This window comes from Sparus aurata, chromosome 21, assembly GCF_900880675.1.
Source record: "Sparus aurata chromosome 21, fSpaAur1.1, whole genome shotgun sequence".
Classification (NCBI taxonomy): Eukaryota; Metazoa; Chordata; class Actinopteri; order Spariformes; family Sparidae; genus Sparus; species Sparus aurata.
The window spans coordinates 17,934,512-17,956,272 of record NC_044207.1 but is presented as its reverse complement, the minus strand read 5'-3'; the positions used below and the strand labels follow the sequence as shown (position 1 = coordinate 17,956,272).

Sequence of the window (21,761 nt, the reverse complement as noted above, 5' to 3'; positions counted from 1 at the left end):
AAAAGTTTCCTAATCCGTTCTTCAGTCATAAACACAGGAGAGAAAACAATTCTTCACTTGCCCCTCTGGGCTTCCATATGTTTGACTTCCATGTTCTGTTAGCTGTGCTGATATGTATATTAATATGAAGTGATACGGCACCATAACTGGAATCGTCCTGGTCTTATTGGCGCGTGACTGTGTGTCCACATCGAGGCCTGCACTCTTCAAAGCAGCAATTCTGGCGGAGATGTCACAAATCTAGAACAGAAACATCAAAAGGGCGTGACGCAGTACATGTTGGTTAATGTCACACTGGTTCTATACCTGCCATTTATAATTTTTGACCTTTGATTTCAGCACCTCAGTGAAAACCCAGGACTCTTCATGAACTCAAACAGCTCCCAAACCAGGCAACTCTAAATTTCTGTTCAATACAATTGACAAACTTGTTAATCCTTTGAGACCAATACCTACTGAGCTCCACTCTGCAGAGAAGTGTAATGAATTTGCCTCATTCTTCAAACACAAGGTTTTCAATATTAGAAATAATATTGTAGCTCCCTCCGCTGGTAGGTGTAACCTCGCTTTTTCCACATTTGCCGACACTTTGTCCAATTTCACGCTTACTAATTATAATGAACTGCAAGTAGTGGTACAGCTTTTAAGTTCTGCAACATGTGATCTTGACCCAATGCCTACCAAACTATTCAAAGATGTTTTCAGCTGTTTGCTAGATGATGTCCTTGAAATAGTCAATTCATCCCTTTCTACTGGAATCTTCCCCATAGGTTTTAAACAAGCCATTGTAACACCATTGTTGAAAAAGAGCAACCTTGATCCATGTGTTTTTCAGAACCACAGACCAATTTCTAACCTCCCATTCTTGGGCAAAATTCTTGAAAAGGTTGTATACCAACAATTGCATGCATATCTGTCACAAAACAATCTGTTTGATATATACCAGTCTGGTTTTAGAGTAAAACACAGTACTGAAACTGCACTGGTCACAGTTGTTAATGATCTTAAAATTAACTCAGACCACCGTAAAGTTTCTATTCTGGTGCTCCTTGACCTCAGTGCAGCATTTGACACAGTACACCATACAATTCTCCTTCATCAACTAGAACACTGTTTAGGTATTAGAGGAACCGTTCTTAACTGGCTTTCATCATATTTAACTGGTAGATGTTTCACTGTTTCCATTGGCAACTTTAAATCTGATAAAGTGGACATTCCTTACAGAGTCCCTCAAGGTTAAATTCTCGATCCACTACTGTTTAATTTGTACATGCTCCCGCTTGGTTCTATCATTCAACAATACAAAATTTCATATCATTCCTATGCTGATGACACACAGTTATACATATCTGTCCCTACAACAGCCATAGCCCAGTAAATGAACTCATCCAATGCAGTACTGATATTAAACAATGGATGTCTGAACATTTTTTACAACTAAATGAGAACAAAACATAGATGCTTTTAGTGGGTCCCAAGGCTTTGAGGCACCAGATTCACCCTTTATTAATCCCCCTGGCCGTAAAACCTAGTGAACATGTAAATAACTTAGGTGTGATTCTAGATCCTGATCTTAGCTTTCATAAGCACATATCTAATATCTCCAAGACTGCCTTTTATCATCTAAGGATTATTTCTAAAGTTAGACCCTTCCTGTCACAATCAGATGCTGAAAAACTGGTTCATGCTTTTATTTCTAATAGACTTGACTACTGTAATGCACTTCTTGCTTGACTGTCAAAACAGGTCTTAAATAAACTACAGCTTATTCAGAATGCTGCAGCCAGAATATTGACAAAAACCAAAAGGTTTGAGCACATCACTCCTATTTTAACTTCTCTTCACTGGCTCCCAGTTAAACAAAGAATTGATTTTAAAATACTTCTAATTGTTTTTAAATCCATTAATGGTCTAGCTCCCCCATACATTGCTGACATGCTCACTGAATACACACCAGACTGATGCCTTAGGTCATCAAATAAAGGTCTCCTTAATATACCTAGGATAAATTCTAAATCAGCTTATGGTGCCTTCAGTCATTATGGTCCCACTCTCTGGAACTCTCTACCACATGAACTAAGGTCTGCTACTACTGTGTCATCTTTTAAAAGCAATCTCAAGACATATCTCTTTTCACAAGCTTAAAGCTAGTTTTAAAGAATGTATTTATTGTTTTAATGTTCATACATGTTTTTTGTTCTTGACTGATCTTTCAAATTGTTATGCTTGTATCTTGAAGCACATTGAGTCTACGCATGCCATATGAAATGTGCTATATAAATAAAGTTGACTTGACTTTATTGACATGCCATTTTTCAGCTTTAAAATGGATTCGTAGTTGGCTTCGACTCACCTGTAGCTCAGACTGTTGAACTTTAGCAGCTGCTGATGCGACCTGCTCCTCCAGGAAGGACAGCTCCATATCGGACGTGGCACTGCAGATGCCCCGGGCGCACTCTTCCAGGTCGCTCAGCTCTGACTCCAGATTGTACACCGTGCCAGCTGCTACATACACCTGCAGCATTGGGTTCAACAGAGGGTTAACGTCAATATTGGTATTTACTGAGTAAACCTTTAGGCTACTACTGTTTCCCACATATGGTAAAAAGCAGCTAAAATGACCTTTACCAGAGGAGACAGCTGAATAAGTATTTTTATAAAACCATCTATAATTGGAAACGTTTAAGTTTTTGGTTTTTTTTGTACTGTACATACGGTGTCTGTCCCGTCTTTGTGCTCCTTGCAGACAGTGATGCAAACATATGTTTAAAACGAGCAGCAGTAGCCTATGTTATTACTGCACGGCTGTCTAAAAATCTGCAAGAAAACCGTTTCACTAAAACAGCGCCACATGCAGTGTTGCAGACTCACGTTCTCCTCCAGTCTGGAGAACTGTTGGTCCAATTTCTTGGGGTCTGTGTTGGGGGGCAGGGCGGAGGGGGTGGACAGTCGGGGCTCGTCTCCTCCCTCCATGCCCTGCAGCAGCTCCTCGGTGGCGTTCAACACCTTCAGAACCTCAGTGGTGATGCTGCGCAGAGACACCGCCGAGTACCTCTGAAACGTACACAAACCCACTGAAATCATTGCAAGGTAAACAGCAAGTGTGCATCGTAATAATAAAGTCTTAGCTGACCATTTTTTAACGTTCTCCGGCAAACTCAGGTTAATGAAATGTCGTTACATGAGATGGGAAGGTGAGTCACACAAATCCAAGCGTACTGAACAAAATAGATATTATTAAAACTACATATTGGAAAATAAAATGATGAAATGAAATGCAAGCATGAAAAAAATGAGTGCAAGGAGAGAAGAGAAAGGGAGCGAAGAGGTGTCAATAAATCAGCAATCATCACCACGCTCCAAGCTCTCACCTGCTCCAGCAGAGTGGATATGTACTCTAGTGTTTTGTAAAGCTCCAGGTCAACACCCTACAGCACACAGTGACGAGGAGACAACACAGGACAGACAGGAGGAGGGAGTCAGCACCAAGCAGAGAGTCAGCTATTCAGGAGTTAGTGACTTTGAAAAGAGCAGTTAATGAGCAGAGCTCCGGTTAAGTCGGTTAACATGTAATAATACAGCCGATGACGAGTATGAAAGATTAGCTAGTTGAGTGAGCAATATAAAATCTTTGATTTGTTTTAAACGTATATGCAATAAATATCAACACATTCAGTTCTTTAAGACATTCCAAGAAACTGAATCTAATCCTCCTCCTACTTTAAAAATATCGCAAGAAGCTTTTTTTTTTTTTTTTTACAGCAACAAAGCCATATGTAAAAAGATCTGCAGCATTTTTTAAAATGCAGGAAAAAATAACCTCTATATGTGAAGAAGTCAAAAAGACTTATTGTTATCTATCTGATTACTGTAAACATTCAGCAAATGCTATTTAAACTGATACGTGGTGCAAATTATCTGTGTGGTTTCTTGGATGTTCAAGACACATTTGAACCCAATCCAGAAAAAAAATGAGCATCGATGAGGCTCAAAATACAAACAATCGAAAACACGCAAAAACTGAGCAATGAAGGCCAAATTTAGAAAAATCTTAACTTTGTAAGTGATGTATTCTCATTAAAATAAGTGTTTTTAGTTTGCTCACGTTAGCCGACCTCAAGTCAGAACAGACTGTCAGTGGGGAATATATGATATAAACACGTCAGGCTTTTCTAACTCGATCTGACTTTGGATAGTCTTGTTGGATTGCTGGCCGGCTACAGTAATAGTTCATGTCTGTATCTGTTCTACGCTTCAGTTCTTACGATTTGAATCTCCTCTGGTGACAGTAAACCCTCCTGAAGAGACGACATGCTGCTCTGCTCCATGTCGTCCGCGTCCTCTTCTTCTTCTTCGGCTTCCTCGAGTCTCTCATCGGTTTCTTTACTTTCGCAGCCTCCCTCTGCTCCGTCTCCCTTTGTCTCCGTCATGACTTTTCCTCCTCCGTCCTCTTGTTCTTCGCCATCAAACGACTGTTTGGCCTCCTGTGTCTCCGTCATAAGAGGCGTTTCTTTCGTTAATTTGCTGTCCTCCTGCGTGGCCGTGTCTCTTTCATCTCCACTCCCCTTCTCACTTGAAATATCTCCCTCAGCTTCCCCGGCTACGTCTCCTCCTGGCCTCTCTTCCACAGCCGACTCTGACGTCACTTTGCCGCCTTGACTCTGACACTCTTCTGCACTTCCCGTCTCTTCTGATGCGTTTGTGCGAACATCGTTGTCCTCAAATCCACTTTGTCTCCCTGCTCTTACGCTCTCTTCCGTCTCTTCTTCCTCTGTTTCTCTATGCGTTCTCCCGTTTTCTGCAGCTTCTTCTCTTGATGTCGCTCCCTGCATGTCCTCCAGCGTCATCATCAACATGCTGCTGATTATTCTGTCGAATTCTGCGTCCTCCTCGTCGCTCTCTGCGTCTATGACCTGTTCCTTGTCCGGCCACCTCGCCTCTGGCTGATTCTGTTTTGTTTCCTCCTCCGTTCTTTCTGCTTCAGTCTCTTGTCTTTCCTCTGACTCTTTCAAATCTTGTACTTCTTCTTTCTCTTCATCCTCAGTCTCTGTCACTCTGTCTTCCTCCACCTCCGTTTTATCTTGTCGGATGTCTTTTGTCCGACTATCCAAAACGTTATCAGTTCTTTCTTTTCCCTCACTGCTCTCCGTTTCATCCCTCAGGTCAAACATGATCACATCCATATGCCCAAACGATCCTCTCCTCCCCTGATCCAGATGCTGTCCCCTTGCCTCGTCCCACAAACGTCCCTCAGCTCCCCCGTCATTTGCTTCCCGGTTCTCTCCAACTCTGTCCAGCTCGTCCTCGGTGGAGGAAAACTGAGAAGCACTGACTAAACTGGACAGATCGCGCAGTTGAGCGGCCTGGACGGCTTTCTCCGCCTGCAGTTTCCACAGCGCCACTTCGTCTATCGCCTCCTCCTCCTCCTCTTCACCTCTCCCTGCTCTGTCTAACTCATCCTCTGTGGAGGAGAACTGAGTGGCGTTGATTTGGTTCGCCAATCTGCACACTTTCGCCGCCAGCTCCTCGTTCCTCCCATCCTCCTCCTCCTCCACGCCGACTCTGTCCAGCTCATCCTCGGTGGAGGAGAACTGGCTCGCTCTCACTTCTTTCTCCAGCTGACAGATTTTAAAAGTGAGTCCATCTGCCTCGTCCTCCCTCTGCTCCGCCACATCTTCATCCCCGTCTCCCGTCCATTCTCCCTCACTCTGGCCGACTTTGTCCACGTCGTTGTCAGTGGACGTGAAGTACTTGAGTCGGGACTGCCTGACAAGCTTGTATAATCTGGATTTCATCTCTTCATCATCGACCTCCTCCTCATCCTCCGTTCTTCCTTCATCCAAGTCGACATCCATCCTCCACAGCCCCTCATCTTCCTCATCTCTGTCCTCGCTCCCCCGTCTCTCGGCCTCCCTCTGTCCATCACTTTCATTATCTCTCTCTCCGTCGACTTCTTCTTCCTCTCCTCCAGTGGAGAAATCGGAACCCCGGCCTGCTGAATGTTTGAACGACAGCTCCTCGTCCGTCTGATTGGCCCCGTGTGCAGTGATGTCACGCTCGAGGGCCAAAGGTTCAGGGGTCGTGGCTCCAGAGGTCAGAGTGTCGGGGGTCACAGCATCGGAAGCATGTTGGGAGTGGTCGTCATTTGTAGAGTTATCCTGTGAATACAGGGAAGAAAACATTTTAAAAACACATTTAATCGTGTGAATATAAAAACATAGTGTTCATTTGGTCTGAAAGAATGTAAATGAAAAAAAAAAAGAAAGGGGAAAAATGGTAATTCTTGTAAAAAACACTAAAACATAACATTGCTGATGTGATATTTGCTCCGGCCTGTACCAAACATGTTCCCTTACATCTGGAGGATATGATTTGTAGGCCGTGCCATCTCTGTCACATATGGAAGAGTATTAGGGTCAGGTGGTGAGACAAAAAAATGAGAGGAGGAAGTTTTTTTTCATTATGCATTTTAAGAAAAAAGTCTAAGTCAGGTCTTCTGGTCCGTCAAATCCAGTTCGGGGAGCGACTGACAGCTACGCAAGCTGCCCGAGCCAACAGCTAGGAGGATGAGCTCGTGTGGTTTTTCCTTCTGAACAGATGCAGCTCTCGGCACAATCTCTTCAAAGTCCTAACACTGAAAACTACACTGTGTTCATGAGCTAAAAGAGAAATGATTTCTTTCTTACTTTTCTAAGAAAGTACAGTTTCACCGCTACCCCTACTTTTTTCCCCTCACTCCTAATACTCTTCGTAGTCGTACCACACAGCCTGGTAATAAAAAAACAAAATTACAGCTCCTGCACTCAGCCATGTAGCAATTTTAAGTATTTGACCACATTGTTTAATCGTCTTTACATCTCAGCAGCTTGTAGATGATTTTTCTCACCACAGAAGAAGCTGCCGACTCTTTTTTACTCTTCCTTTTCTTCCGTGACCTCCTGACTTTTCTCACTTCCGGATCTGCAGTTGCCTCTCCATCCTCTTCCTCTGTCGCTCCCTCCACGTTAAAGTTCACATCGATGATGCTGGTCCTTGGGGACGATGAGGGTCGCCTGATCTCGGCGGGCACCTTCTTCTTCAAAAGAGCCAGCAGAGGTTTATGAAACTTCCAGTTCCCTTCAGAGTCTGAGAACAGCTCGTCTCTGCTGCTCCAGCGGCTCGTCAACGGGGACGGGGTCCTGTTTCTGATGTCCTGCAGGCTCAAGTACGAGTCCGTCATCTTCCTGTGGATCTCCTGGAGGGCGGTGCTCCAGGAGCTTTCGGGCTCAGGTTTGGTTTCGTTGTCAGAGCCCATGCCTTCGTAGGCGGACACCACACCGGACTCCCTCTCCAAGGCACTGTAGACCAGGCTCTTCCTCTTGGTCAGCAGGCTAGGACGTGACAGCTGGGTGCTCTGCAGGGCAATCCAGTTCCCATCTGGGCTCTTCAGCACTGAGGACACACACACACACACACACACACACACACAGATATCATGCAGGCAAGAGACCATATGCCAAATAAGCATACCACGCAAAGTACAATTACACATGCAGCAACAAACACAGAGGAGGCAGGTATGAGCTGACAGTGATTTTCAATATGATATAAGCTTGTTTTTAAACTTGACCTCAACTATCAAATATATAGTAGCACCTCACTGAAGCTATTAGACCTGGAACTATTAATCAACTATCAAATTTGCTGCTGAAAGTAACTTAAAGTAAAAATATTCCTGACACAACAATGTCTTGAACCAACGGTGACGGAGAAGTCGAAGTCGCAGTGATCAACGAGATCTCACCAGCATTGTCGAGCCGGTCTACGCTCTTCCAGGTCGTCATGGTCGACCCTCCTCCTTCCTTCTTCAGTGCGTGTGTCGAGTCCGGTATCAGACCCGGAGGGTCATTGTCCAACAGTGAGAAGGCGGAGTGCGACCTCTGAGGACAGACGCACCACAAATAACAATAACTATCTCTCTGTTGTGTCGCAGTCACCTGCTCCAGTTTCACCCACAATCATTGTGGATGTCAGCAACTAGATTACGTCTATGGAGCAGTTTAGCCAGCAGAGGTCAGCATACAGTATGTCATCTCGAACAGAAAGGACCAGAGGAATGTACATACAGTAAAAGCACTTGTTCTGCAGAAGAAATGGTCCCTGTGACTGATACACTTCTACAGCACAACATCAGACTCTGATTCATTCATGTTGAAATAACATTTGACTGTTTTAGCTGGTGTAGGTGAAGTTTAGTTTAGTTTTGTAACCTGCTAAGCAAAAACATATCCAAAAGACTTTGCCAATGCTGAAAAGACGTCAAGTGGATGCAAGAATTAAAATTTCTTTTAAATGTCTTTACACTAGTGAAGTCCTCGTGGCATCCTTACAGGGTTCAAAATGAAAGTTTTTACAATTATTCAACTTCAATCACAGAGGTCTAAAGAACTTCTTGTGGTTTTCATGGCGGCCACATTTTACTCGGCTCAGTACGGAGGACTTGATCCGCTGGCCTCTGTCTCAGTGGCCTGTATGAGGCACACTCTTTACCAGCTGAGGAATTAATCAGCTTTATCAGATGCGGGGTTTTGGTCATCCAACCATCATGAAGCAGGCTAATGTTCCCAGGCTGTGTGAGTGAATGTGACTCTCTTTTATTTTTACCCAGAGGCCTGGCTGTTGTTTGAGGGAGCTGGAGGCTTGATCGCAGGCAGACTGATGAGGATGATGAAGGTCAGTGTCGTGTTTAAGTGGCCAGTCCCGGTCATATTCCGCCCTCATCTCAGCCAAAGTCTTCCTCCTGCTAATGATCTGAGAGAGACGGGGACACGATGAGTACTGTGAATGGATCCGATCCCACGCGGAACACAAAGTTCTGTTTTCCTGATTCAGAGCAAATTAATGTTTTTGTGCAGGAAGTTTAAATTTGAATACATCGCCCCATCTCAGAACAGCTGTGGAGGCTTCTCACACACACACACTAAGTCAGCCTAATTACACACCACAAAACATCTGTTCCTGCACAAAGTGAGTGTTTGCCGCTCAGACGGATAAAATCTATTTTCTATTAATCTATTTTAGTTTTCGTACTTTTTGCACAATCGTCTTGGCGAGTTCCTCGATGAGTTCCCCTCTGTGCTCCCGCAGATAGTGCGCCTCATTCTGCTTCTCCTGGCAAACGAAAACACAAATAAGAGAGCTGTTCAGCACCACGCACACACAAACTCACGCGCCGTAAGCTGATTACTCCTCTCAACATACGCTCTAAATATACATATTTGCTGTAAAGCTTTGGGATACTTAAACAGATTAGTGTGAAGTAGATATTTTCTAAACATTAGAAAGGAATAGACACTCTGGTTTAACCTACGGATACATCTGCTGTCATAAATACTCACCCAGTAGCAGATCATATGATTTTTCTCCGTAGTCATTTCGCGTCTCTTTGTAATAACTGACAAAGAGTCTCTTTGTGAGGGTTTTGCATCTCCTCCATGGTGTCTATGTAGTCACTAAGGGTGTATTTGTGGTGGTTTTGCATCTATAAAGTTAACTTAGTCTTCTTAGCTAGTCAGCGTCTCATTCAGAGTTTAGAATAGTACCAACTATAAATGCATGATGACAGACTGTTAATAAAATGTAAACAACATAAATAACCTGACTGGAGGTGTCGAACTCGGCCTTGGAGATGGCCTCGTCTATGGCCTCCTCTGCCACCCGCAAGGCCACAGTGAGTGTGTCTGCCATGCTGTGCTCTGAACACAAAGAAACACCAATGATCACTTGTCATTACCTGAATTGAAATCAAAGAAAACACCATTCACTCTTTTCCAATTATGTCTGACAGAGAAGGGTAATTGCATCCCTTTCAGTTTAAATCGTTTCCAGGCCACGTGTTACTAATCTGTTTGCAGTGTCTCGTGTTACCGAGGCGCTGCCGACAGAGACGTAACCATCGGGCTGCTGCAGCCTTTCATTCATGTTCGCAGTCTTATCCTGTTAGTGCAGTGAACTGGGAGCGTGAGGAGAATTGAGGGCAGAGCGAGAGAGCAGAAAACACAACGATAACACATCATCCGATTGTTTACCTCTGCACTGCAGTAAAGCATTTGATTCAACTCAGCTGGGAAAAAATATGAGTTTATGGATTCATGAGAGGATTACTACGACCGCTGAGTAACCTTGAACCGGATAATGCAGCCGCAGAATGTCAGCTGCAGAAACTTTCCTGCGCAGATGGAATTAAGCACTCGCTGCTGCCCCGGGGCCCTAAAGGTGACGCATCGCTGTGCGGAGAATAGCTTGTGGAGATTAAATGATTTAATATGAATTGACATGGAAAGAGGCCTCACTGCACTTTTTGTATTTACCTTTCTTTGACCTTGATGTCCAGGCCCTACCTTATAGACAGGGCTTGTTTTAAAATGTAGTTTTAACAGACGAGTTAAACAATTTCGGAAATACGCTAATTTTTTCTTTTTTTCCCTGCAGAGAGTTTCAGGAGAAAAATCTGCCTAATTCAATATGAAGATGGAGACAAAAAAGATCGCAAACATAAGGAAACAGCTGGCTCTACTTGCACGTGCGAGGTATGGTCAGGTGTCAGGTGAGGTATGGTGAGGCGGCAGAAAGCAACTGCACCATAGGCCAACAAAAAGGTCTAGATTCAAAGGTGCAGTCCGCTTCCTGACATTTAAAGAGTGCATTATTCAGACGGTAAGATGTGTCGACACAGTTGGGTTTACAACATGCGCACACTCTGGTTTTATGATTTGAGAGGCTGCTTTCAGTTTTCTTTAAACGTTTCCATGCACACATTAATGTCAGTAACAAATATCGTGGCACATTTGATCAGCAAAACTAAAAGCTGTGGTTATAAACTAGACAGGAGCAAGGAAACTCTCCAGAGTAAACAACATTACAACAATCTGAAATAAATGTTTTTCAACAAGACCTGCTTGGCTGCTTCACTTGAAACTATTTAACGGTATGAACCGGGACTGTGTGTGACATTTTGATGCAAAGAAGAACAAAGGACACTCATTAACCTGAATTACTGACCGAGCATGATTATTACAAACATCCTCAGTTAAATGTCGGTGTATTTTCTCATATCAGAGTTATTGATGGGACAGAGGATTGTGAAATGGCGGGGAAGAGGGCCCAGCAGCCGGCCAGCTCTTAAAGGGAGCAGGAGACGGTGCTCTTTGTTGGTTTAATGTATGTCTCGCCCAAAAACATGAATAGAGCAAGCATCCAAAGGTGAATTCGCAAAAAAACTGTGGGATGGGTGTAATCTTGAAAAAAACAAGCCTGCACCTTCAGTTTGTCTGTAGAAGGCTGAGTCGCTCCCACAGACGCTGCCCTCATTGCAGATACTCTCCTCGTAGGCACTGCCCTCTGCAAACACACACACACACACACACACACACACGTTGACATGAACCTGATAAGACGGGATTAACCTGCCAGTTTTAGAACAATAAGAATAAAACATAAAATGATTCACAACCAGTAATAGGAAATTATGTGCTTAAGTGCTGTGAACGAGGAAAGCTGAGAACATGATGAAGGTTTGAGTTTTTAACTCCGTGACTTAAACTTGGAGTCGATGACGGAGCAGCAGAGAGCTCAGTCACCCTTCCGACTCTGAACCCTGAGCTCTTTTGACGTGGTGTAAATATTCATGCAACAATGCAGCCATTTGTGGTTATATAAGTGCATTAGGGCGACCTCGCGTGTGGTATTACCACGACCTGATCTGTGCGCAGCAGGCGCCCATTCAGAGGTACAGTACAGTACACAGGGTCACATCCAATCATTTTAAAGGGGCAAAGAGAGGACTTAAAGCAAGTGAGGTTGCTTTTTTTATATATATCATCTATACTTACTCCCTTTTATTGCTAAAAAAAAAAAACCCTGTAGGCATAAGTTCACTGATGGAGGATCTCCTCTGGGTTTAGGGGCTGGAGCATGGATTGTGCTGCTGTGACCCCGAGTGTAAGCCTGCGTGTGTGCGTGTGCAGACATCTGTGTTGTAACATCATATGAGTCAGGATACATTTGGCCTCAGCACAGGGACATGAAGACAAACACAGTTGCATTTACTGGAGCAGCTAAAAGGTCACAAAAACCCCAAAGCACTATGAGACTCTGGGGAAGGTCAGCGGACGTTGACATACATGAGTATTTATATGTCGCTCACTGTATTATGTTTATATGTAGAGACATAATACTAATGCATACTATGGCAGGTTGAACCCAAAATGTCAAAATAGTCTAGAACACATACAGTGGAACGCCACTCAATGTCCGAATTTGTAGTTGGAAGTTGGAGTTGGAAAATGGAAAATAAAATGTAACAAGTGCGACTGCAACCTTGTGTGGCGTTTTTCCACCTCTACTTTGTTTATCTATGCAAGAAGGCTGCACTGCTGAGGGTTCAACTGAGTCTACGCTTGCAGAAGAGACAACATTTTGTTACGATCAGTCAGTTTTCAGCATCTTGCACTTGAAACACTGTCTCAATACAAATTATAAAAGGGAGAAAAAAGAGAACGGTAAAAAAGTACTTTTTAATACCTAACAAATTCTGCGTTTGTCTTTGATTATCATCATTTTGACTGTTCTCCACTCTAAATGTCTGTACTTTGAATATAAATGTATCTGTATGTGCTCTCTTGCCCTTTTCTTTGCTCCTCACTCATTATCTTCTTCACTCTTTGGAGGAGGATGTGTCACTGAACTGTCACACTGTCTTGAGGGGGAAATGTTTCACTGCCACACAAACCTCACACTGGATGATGCCTATACCCTCAGCCATTACTTCCCAAATGTCAGCTGTGTTAATTCTGATGCTATCCATGCAGCTCGCATTATTCTTATGCAGAGTAAGCATCGGCGGGGCTTTTCCATGAGTCAGACTGTGCAGATTGGATTTGGCAGCTGAATAAACACTGCTGAATTTCCAGTGCGGGTCAGTCATGAACAAATCAGAATGTATGAAACAGACTGTGTGTGTGTGTGTGTGTGTGTGTGTGTGTGTGTGTGTGTGTGTGTGTGTGTGTGTGTGTGTGTGTGTGTGTGTGTGTGTGAGCTTAAAATGAAAACAGAGCTATGTGGACCAGAGTGAGACGCTGAGCGGTGGCCCGTTGCTCGGCCACAGGGGTCACAGCGCCGCATCACCGGCGTACAGCGACCTCTCCTCGTTATTCTCTGTAATCCCTTGTCTGCTCAATCAGATCACACTCTAAACTGATGACCCGGAGACACTCTCCTCCACTAGACCAACATGCTGGAGCACATGCTGCTGGGCGAGCAGGCCTATTCAATACACTTCAGAGCATCACCAATACATGTTCAGCATGGCTGCCTCCAGCACAGCTCCTATTACCCACACTGTTTCAGCCTGCTTAAATAAAGACTTCCTCTGGATACAGTCCCCCCAAAAAAATACTATGAGAGCCGAGAGAGTGAACCAAAACAGTAAAGTCAGGGCCGGACAGATAAACTAAAACTATATAGAGGTCAAAATGCAGAGTTGGGGGCTAACTCTTTGTAGTTTCATCACTCAACAACACCTTTCACATTACAGTAATTTGATCCACCGTTGATATAAAAAGATCTTGATTAGTGCAGATTTAATAAGTAAATTAAGAATTTTGACGATCTGTAGCCCCAAATTGTATAAAAAGAACAAAACACACGGGGTGGCAAATTAAAATGAACCTTCTATAAGAGCGACAGTGACGCTGACTCACACACACGTATATAGAGTGATAAAATCCTAATAAAACAGCAATGATTTCTGATTTACAACAGGATGATTATATGAGGGAAGCAAACAAGCAAACAAACTTGCAGTAAAGTAATGTGAGATGAAAAGCCAAGCAGGAGTTTAATCCTGATTCACTCTCCCTCTCACGTCCTGTTCTACACATGAAACGGCAAAAATCACATGATCCCGACGACAGAGTTTGTTTAGGTAGACGCATATTGTCCTGATAAAACCACACCGTCACTTCTCATGACTGTGAATTCATCCCCATGGTAATCTGTTTACAGCATTCAATAGAGGATTAGACTCGCAGAAGAAATCTGAACAACTCGTACTCAGTATTTCAGAACCTTTTCAGATGTCTTATTTTTCTTAAGTGAGTCACAGACAAGAACCGTAAGTGCACGTTTATCTTAAATGTCAAGGGACCGTAAAAAAAGATTTTTAAAAAAGTAGTCACATCACCAGAGGCAGAAGTGTCAGCTTTTAACCACAACTCTGAGGAACAGAGTGATTTACCAGTAAGCTCTGAAAGCGCGCTGTGCTCCACCAGGTGCTTCCTGTAAAGAGTCTTCAGCACTTTGGCGCTGCCAAACCTCTTGAAGCGCTGCTTCACGTTCGTGTAGAACCACTCCAGTGACTGAGTCTTCAACAACCTGTGAGAGACACACAGACACACCTAAACTTTACAAATGTTATCAATGTGTATCCTACTGTGATCCTCTGTCAACACGCTGGTCTCCAGTTCAGTTGCTTCACAGTCATTCGTGACGTTAACACCAATTTACCGTTCTTACTTTCAGATAGTTTGGAGGAAAAAAAACTGTTAAGATGCATGAACAGTAACGATTTTTCCACTATTTTATTTCATTAAAATCTGTAAGATCAGTGTTTCCTCTACATTCATTTAGGAGTGGCGGCCCGCCACTCCTAAATCCTAGCCGCCACTCCTTCAAATTAATTTCTTTTTTGCTTGTTTGTTTTTTTTAAATTGGCGCAAAAACACCACTGCCGCATCATCCACCTTCACAGCAGAGTCCTGCACTGGGTCGGGTGTCGCGAGTGCTGAGGTAAACTAGATAACTATCTTGCTCAGTATCTAACTCTTTGGAGTAGATCCCCCCTCCCCCAAGAACTTACTACTCGCGAGAGCGCTGCCTTGAAAGTGACATCACGTCAAGCACCCAGGCACCAGGTCGGAGAGTCAGAGGAGTGGCATCTTGAAAATAGGGAAACGACTCACCGGAGAAAAGGTAGACTTATTAGCTTAAGAAAACTTATAATAGATCTTATGAGTTCAATAGTTCAATAGACATTCTCAAAATATTGATGGCCAGCTAAGGTTAACATATCGGTAGCTTAATTAATTGGTCCTGGTGCCAACTCAACTCAGTGTCGCTAACGTGAGTAAACTAATTGATAGCATTAAGCGAATATAAACACGCCATGATGTAACTGCTGACTGCACTTTCAGATGAGCTTGTTCAAATATTTCTCAAAGAACAGAAAGACACCTGATGAAGATGACGCTAGTCAGGTATCATTAGCCTTTTACTGACTCAAATGATGATGGTTAGGTAAAAAATTGTGTTCACACTTGTAATCAGATGTGATGTGAGTGTAAATTATCTAACGTTAATGTTTTATGTAATCCTATAAGACAGGTAACATTAGACAGGAAGGAGCAGTGGAACAAAGTGAAGGAGAGCAGAGTACAGCAGGGGGAGAGCCGAGTGAAGGAGCAGGAGAGCAAAGTGATGGTGCAGGAGAGAGAGATGAGAGTAGAGGAGAAAAAACCTAAAGTGAAGCACAGGCTATCAGGCTGGGACCCTAAATTATATTAAATTAAATATATATATTTTTTATTTAATTGTTGTATTTTTTGTTATTATTTTTTATTTTTGCATTCAGCCTTTAAAAAGCCATTTTCCATGCCAGCCATTCAATAAAAAGGGGGATTATGCTGGGCATAAAAGTAAAATCTGCAGTCAAGTGTCATTTGTTTACGCCGCCACGGCTCCCCGGAGAGCCTGCCCCCGCTGCTGAAAAAAATCCTAGAGGAAACACTGAAGATAATTTAAACATCATAATAGGCTGAATGACATTCAGCTCAATGTTTGGCTTCCTGGTCAGCAACTGTACCGTTTTGGTTCTCTCAGCATCATTTTCAGCAAGGAGCTGTTTTAAGTGAAAATTGGTGAAACCCTACTTTACACACTACCATCTCAGCACCAAACAGCAGACTGACAAAGCTAGCAAATAGCTGCCGAAGATAATGGAGCATTTGGCAGCTAAAGAGATATATATTTCAATAAGGAGCTGGAGGAAACTAAAGACAGAGCTAAGAGGAAAGTGAATATTGGACATACAATTGATGGATGGACAGAAACATGATTTCAAATAAATGATAATGTTGCTCTTTAACTGCCGGATGTTGTGTAAGCTGTTTCTACTGCATTTAAAGGAGAAGGTTTTGAATTTAGGAGAAGTTTACCGTCTGTTTGACTGATTCAGATTTGGACCCCAGTGAGAATCCAATTAGTGAATCCAGAGTTTATATTGGTGTCTCAAGTCGTGTCAGTTGAACACACCATCATGTATTATTAATCTAACAGGTGTATCATTAAAGTGGGTTTCCATGTACATCTAATTTATGAATGAAAGATTCACGTCTCACCTCCACGTTTCAACATTCGCGAGTAAAAATGAAGTCGGATATAATTGAATGTTGAGGAATGACAGCTGTGGGGCGCTGCAGAGATATATTCATGTCAGCATGCTAAATTAGTCGCCATCTGTTCAGTGTGCGCCTGAGTGTGAAGGAGGCTGAGTGAGTGTGTGTACAGGGAGTGTTTTGACAGGACGACACACACACACGCACGGTCTTCAAGTGTGACCTGCCTCGTCCAGTCTGTACGTCTCCTCAGACAGACCGGTGGAGGAAACTGTCAGGGAGGTTTAACAAACAGGTCTCGTCTCAATTCTGTCGTTATAGAAACATTTGTGAAGCCTTCATTCAGATCTTGGCTGAGATGGAAGTGAACAATATTTATGTAGTTTATCAGACTGATTTGTTTTTTTGTTTTTTTAAACTCTTTATCATGAATTTTAGGTCATGATATAAACTACTGGGTTCTTGGTTCGATCTTTTCTGTGTGGATTTTGCTCATTCTCCCCTTCTGTGCTCGTCTTTCTGCGGGTTTCTTAGGTGATTTGACAGGTTCAATTACTCACACTGTGGGTGTTTGTTACTGTGATGACTGCACCCTCCTTCTGCCCAAAGCCTGCTGGGATACCTGCAGCCGCCAGTCATCCAGAGCAGACTAGGCAGGGTTAGAGAATCAACTTTGGGTTTCTGCGGTATACAATATTTGTAATATAAGTTGAGTCATCTAGTCTAGCGAAGAGTCTTACTTTTAGCATAACTGTCTGAAGTACACCGACCTGCTGTAAGGTGGGGTACATAATGTGCATTAATCTGCAGCATAATACAATTTACTCACACTGAGCACCATTTGCTAAAAACTGTCCAGCAGAAATCCTTGAAGCCATTACAAGTTTTTTTACTTGTAAATATCCAGAAGTTTCCTCAGGGTCTTACTGGCAATAAATACCACTGGGTCACAGCGCGCACACACACACACATCTCCTAAACTTTGAAATCTACATCACTATGTACGGCAGTGTGTGGGTGCTGAAAGGGACTTCGTGGTGCATTCAAGGTGCAACTCAAAAACTAAGAAATCTGTGCTCGAATGGCCACAAAGCTTGATGAAGACGGGAAAGATCCTTGTGGAAAATACAAAGGTCAATACAAATGTCACAGGGGTAGCTGTAGCTCAGGAGGTCGAGCGAATTGTCTAGTAACTGCTGGTTTCAGATCCTGTGTCCTTGAGCAAGAAAGTGAACCCCAAATTGCTCCTGATGAGCAAAGGCACACTGCACGGCAGCCTCTGCCATCAGTGTATGAACGGGTAAATGTGACAATTGTTGTAAAGTGCTTTGAGGCAGGGGAAAAAAAATTATCCAAAATGACTTCTCTTACATAGTCTTGTACAACAGGTCCCCTTGCCCCTGCAATACTTTAAGTTGTTTTACTGCAGTTTGTTAAAGTAATAAAAGACTAAATCCATGCCTAATTTCTGGTCTGGGCTTGTTAAATGTTTTCTTCTATACACAAATACTTTGTACAAACGAATAAAACACGATGAATCCTTCCAGGAGAAACTGTCTTAATGTGTGAGCTGTTATCTGAACGATTATCTCCTCTGCCCTTTTCCGAGACGGACGACTTTTAACAATTCAGGATGACTTTAAACACGTCATCATTCAGACATATTTGGACATCACTAGTTCTTACTAGTTTACCCCAGGCCTCAGAAACACAGCACCAGTCTCATCTACATCACAATCACTGGACACATTTTCCATCCAATGAAATCCAATAAAACTAACATGTCACATTCATGAGCGAGTGGTTAAAACATAAAAAAAAATCACCACATTTCGACATGATACAGCCCGTCAACAGACTTGCTGCGTCAAAAGACAATTTAAAATAAACAAAAAAAAAAGGTAGAAAATGTTCTTTCTACATACAGTTTTCCTTCCAAATCTGCCGCCTTGTGAGTCGCTCTCTCTGGCTCATATTTCATCCAGCGGCATCTTCATCCTGCGCTGTATCTTACCGACTACGTTGTATGTAATAAGTGCTAAATCCATCTCTCCAGCGGCAGAGTTAAGACCTTAATAACCTTTGACGTCAGCCTCTCATCCTTAACTTAGCCTCATGTACTTGGCACAGACACACACTCCCTGAATCCCTCCTCCACCACCACCACCACCACCACCACCACGACCCTTACCTGCTCTTCTGGCAGGAGGAGCAGAGCCAGGCTTTGTCCCGCTTGTTGTAGACCCGGCAGGCCTTGCAGACGTTGTAGCGGCAGTCGTGGCACTCGCGCTTGGGGTTGAGCAGGAAGGTGAAGGGCGAGCAGCAGCGGATGCAGCAGCGCCGGTTGAAGCAACTCTGCCGTGACAGCAGGAGGCAGCGACTGCCCTCCTCGTCCAGCTCCTGCTTCAGTTCACTGTGGGGAGGAGGGGGAGGGATGCTCAGAGGGAGGAAGATACAAGGGATGTGTGTGTGTGCGTTTGTTTGTGTGTGCATGTGTGTGTGAGAGAGAGAGAGAGTTGTACAAAATGACAGAAAAAAACATTGTATATTTATAGATGATATTTAAGTCTGTGGAAGGAGACAGGCGATAGAGTTGCTCTCTGTGGACGAAGCAACAATCATGACTGAAATCGGATGATTATGACGACGGGGACATGGAGTGCACGTCAACACACAGCTGATCCTTTAATGAAAATGGGGCAGAAATTAAAGTGCTTCCACAAAGTCAGTCAGTTCATCATTTTATAAACATCATTTAAAAAGGTGAATGAGGATTATAGAGTGCAGCAATTTCTCCCCCACTGCACATTATTAATCCCCGGATGGTCAACGTCGTTAGAGAAAAAAAAAAAAAAAAAAAAAGGAATTCCAGAAAGGAATTCTGCTCTCATGTAAAAGGTAAGAGGAGGAAGCTGTGATGAATAATACATCAGTGGGTTTCCTCGACAGCAGCAGCAGCTTGTTCTGTCCATGCGGTGCCTCGTGGCAGAGTATCATAAACATGCATCACTGCTTAAGTATCAGTTTCGTCAGTTAGTTTTTATTGTGGAGCTTTTTAAGGATATGTCACAGACATGTCTTAGTAAGTCCCAGATTCTCTTTGTTTGTTTGTTTTTTCAACATTTATTAAGTTTTTAATTGCAATACATCAGACTTTGTTACATTTCTCCCCATCCATCTTTCTGCCTGTTTTTAGAAAATCTTGGTTGAACAGATTCAGGCTCTTGAGTCACATGTGTCGGATTTCTTGTTGAAGAAACATCTTTAAACGTTAAATGAAGTAAATACAATGGAAGACTAATATCAATACAGTACACACATTTTCTCGAAACCTGTTGTATTTTAACATTTTTAGCGGAGCAAAACATTGTGATCACCACAGATCTCATACACTCACCTGTTCAATCCAAAACGATCAAATTTATGTGCACAGCATGCAAGTTTTTCCTGCATTCAAACACTGCTGAAGCATCAAGCGCCACATCTGAAACACGGGTTTCCAGACGATGGAAGAAGAAATTGCAGAAAAAGGAAAAAAAAAACAACAGGGATGGAGGCAGAAGGGAGACAAAACTGGTGTGAGCAACGCCAGAAGGAAAGTGTCAAAAAAAAGTCTGCAGGCCTGCAGGAGCATCACCCGTGACCGAATCATTTATAGGTGATTACTGCTGGTGATTGATGGAGGCTGACAACACGAGGACGCAGGCAAGATAACGGAACAGAGGCCGCTGGCTTCAAAGTTTACTTCAGTTTAGTTTTAAAAAATCAAAGTTTAAAGCAAAAAAATTGGCCTCTCAGTAACGAGCTTCATTCACGTACAGAATCTTTGCTTATGTCTGATATATGCACCGACAAATGCACACATAAAAATATGTGCAGGGAACATGAAGTCTCTCCTGAAGTGGAACTAACTTATGATGACTCTTATCGTGATAGCACACTGACAGATGGAGACATATAATGCTCTTCAAAGTGTTCGCATTCACAGGCCAGCATCATAAAACTTCTCAGTCAAAACATGAATATTGCATTGTGTTCTGTATAGAATTCATGGAGGAAAAGACAATATAACCAAATAAAACACTGACAGGGCTTCAGGTGATCATCATTTTCATCCATTTCTCTGCTGATTTGCACTTTATTATTTCAGTCATTGTCTATAAAAAGGTCAGGAAAAAAAAATATCCTCACTATTTCCTTAAGCCACAGATGACTTCTTTAAAAAGGTCATTCGGAAGAAATTGTCAAAATCTGAAGTAAGCTTTAAAACTATAGAGTGCGGCACATCCTATTCCTGCTGCTCACTATTCTGGACTATTCTTGTTCTACTCGTTGGATGTTGTGACTCGCTACCGTTAGCAAGTAGCTCAGTTAGCTGTGGCTCTGACTCAGACTCTGGTCCTGAGGACGAGAAGACATGGCAGCTGGGGACAGGATATAGCTGGGATACTTTCACATCTGAGTCACTGATTAGAGGATTAATTTTGACCAAACTCGAGGTGATTGTGTAAAAGACTAGCCAAGTTTATTTCATGTTGAGTAAGAATGAACTGTTAACGAGGCAATTAAGCTAGTCTTATTTGAGTAAGAGAGAGAAATTTTAATCCAGATGGTGTACGGTTCCATTTTCTTTGTTAAGGAAAGTAGGCGTAACTATATTTCCCTTCTTGACATTTGTGAGTTTATTTTGTTTATTTATTAGACTAAGTAGCAAACTCACCACTCTACGTCTCTCATTTGTTGTCTCTGGGCAACTTCACTACATAAAAACAACACAGTATATAAAAAGGTCCATAGGTATAAAACGTAGAATCGTTCGAGACATTAGAGACACTTTTGTGCTGATTTTAGCCCAAACTTAAACCAGTTTAATCTTAAAACACTGCAAAACGCTGGGCTTCTGAACGGATTCACCCAGTCTCTTCTCGTGGATGCTCAAGTCCCACCAGCTCTGCAGCAGCTGATGACAATGTTAGTTAATTTTTTCAAAGGTTTTCAACTACAGTTGTGTCCCTACCTAACAAATCGCTGCTTTAAATGTTTTGTTTTGTTCAAAAATGTGTCCAAACCCAAAGATATTGTCAGCAAAAATGCACTTTTAGGAAGATGAAAACTAAACTGTCAAATCTGACAGAGCGACTTAACTTTAAAAAAAAAGAAGAAAGAATCGAGGGAACTGATTACCTCAAAATTACCAAGTAAAGTTTTTTTAAACTTTTAAGCTTATATAATAGTCTACTTGGTAATTCTGAGCTTATCGGTTTCCAGTTTTTTTTTTTAAAGTCAACTTTTAAATTTGACAGCGTCCGAGTCATTTGAGCTCAACACATC

General features: G+C 42.7%; 1 protein-coding gene across 10 annotated transcripts in view; it reads right to left on the bottom strand.

Moving 5' to 3' along the window:
* Positions 1 to 21,761, bottom strand: part of myripa (myosin VIIA and Rab interacting protein a) — a 31,942-nt gene that overhangs the window by 4,142 nt on the left and 6,039 nt on the right. For 8 of the 10 annotated variants that reach the window (XR_003982062.1, XR_003982061.1, XR_003982064.1 and 5 more), the window contains 13 exons: positions 18,622 to 18,843; positions 14,276 to 14,412; positions 11,299 to 11,379; positions 9,637 to 9,734; positions 9,070 to 9,150; positions 8,644 to 8,790; positions 7,784 to 7,919; positions 6,887 to 7,431; positions 4,266 to 6,158; positions 3,372 to 3,428; positions 2,872 to 3,054; positions 2,354 to 2,515; positions 142 to 240 (listed from right to left, as the gene is read on the bottom strand). Coding sequence is in view for 6 of the 10 variants with exons in the window: in XM_030402128.1 (XP_030257988.1) it covers positions 142 to 240; positions 2,354 to 2,515; positions 2,872 to 3,054; positions 3,372 to 3,428; positions 4,266 to 6,158; positions 6,887 to 7,431; positions 7,784 to 7,919; positions 8,644 to 8,790; positions 9,070 to 9,150; positions 9,637 to 9,734; positions 11,299 to 11,379; positions 14,276 to 14,412; positions 18,622 to 18,843 (3,841 nt within the window). In the remaining 4 variants the exon portion in view is untranslated. Of the gene's footprint in view, positions 1 to 141; positions 241 to 2,353; positions 2,516 to 2,871; positions 3,055 to 3,371; positions 3,429 to 4,265; positions 6,159 to 6,886; positions 7,432 to 7,783; positions 7,920 to 8,643; positions 8,791 to 9,069; positions 9,151 to 9,636; positions 9,735 to 11,298; positions 11,380 to 14,275; positions 14,413 to 18,355; positions 18,471 to 18,621; positions 18,844 to 21,761 lie in introns of those variants that run through there. The other 2 variants (XM_030402133.1, XM_030402132.1) reach the window with 2 other exon arrangements.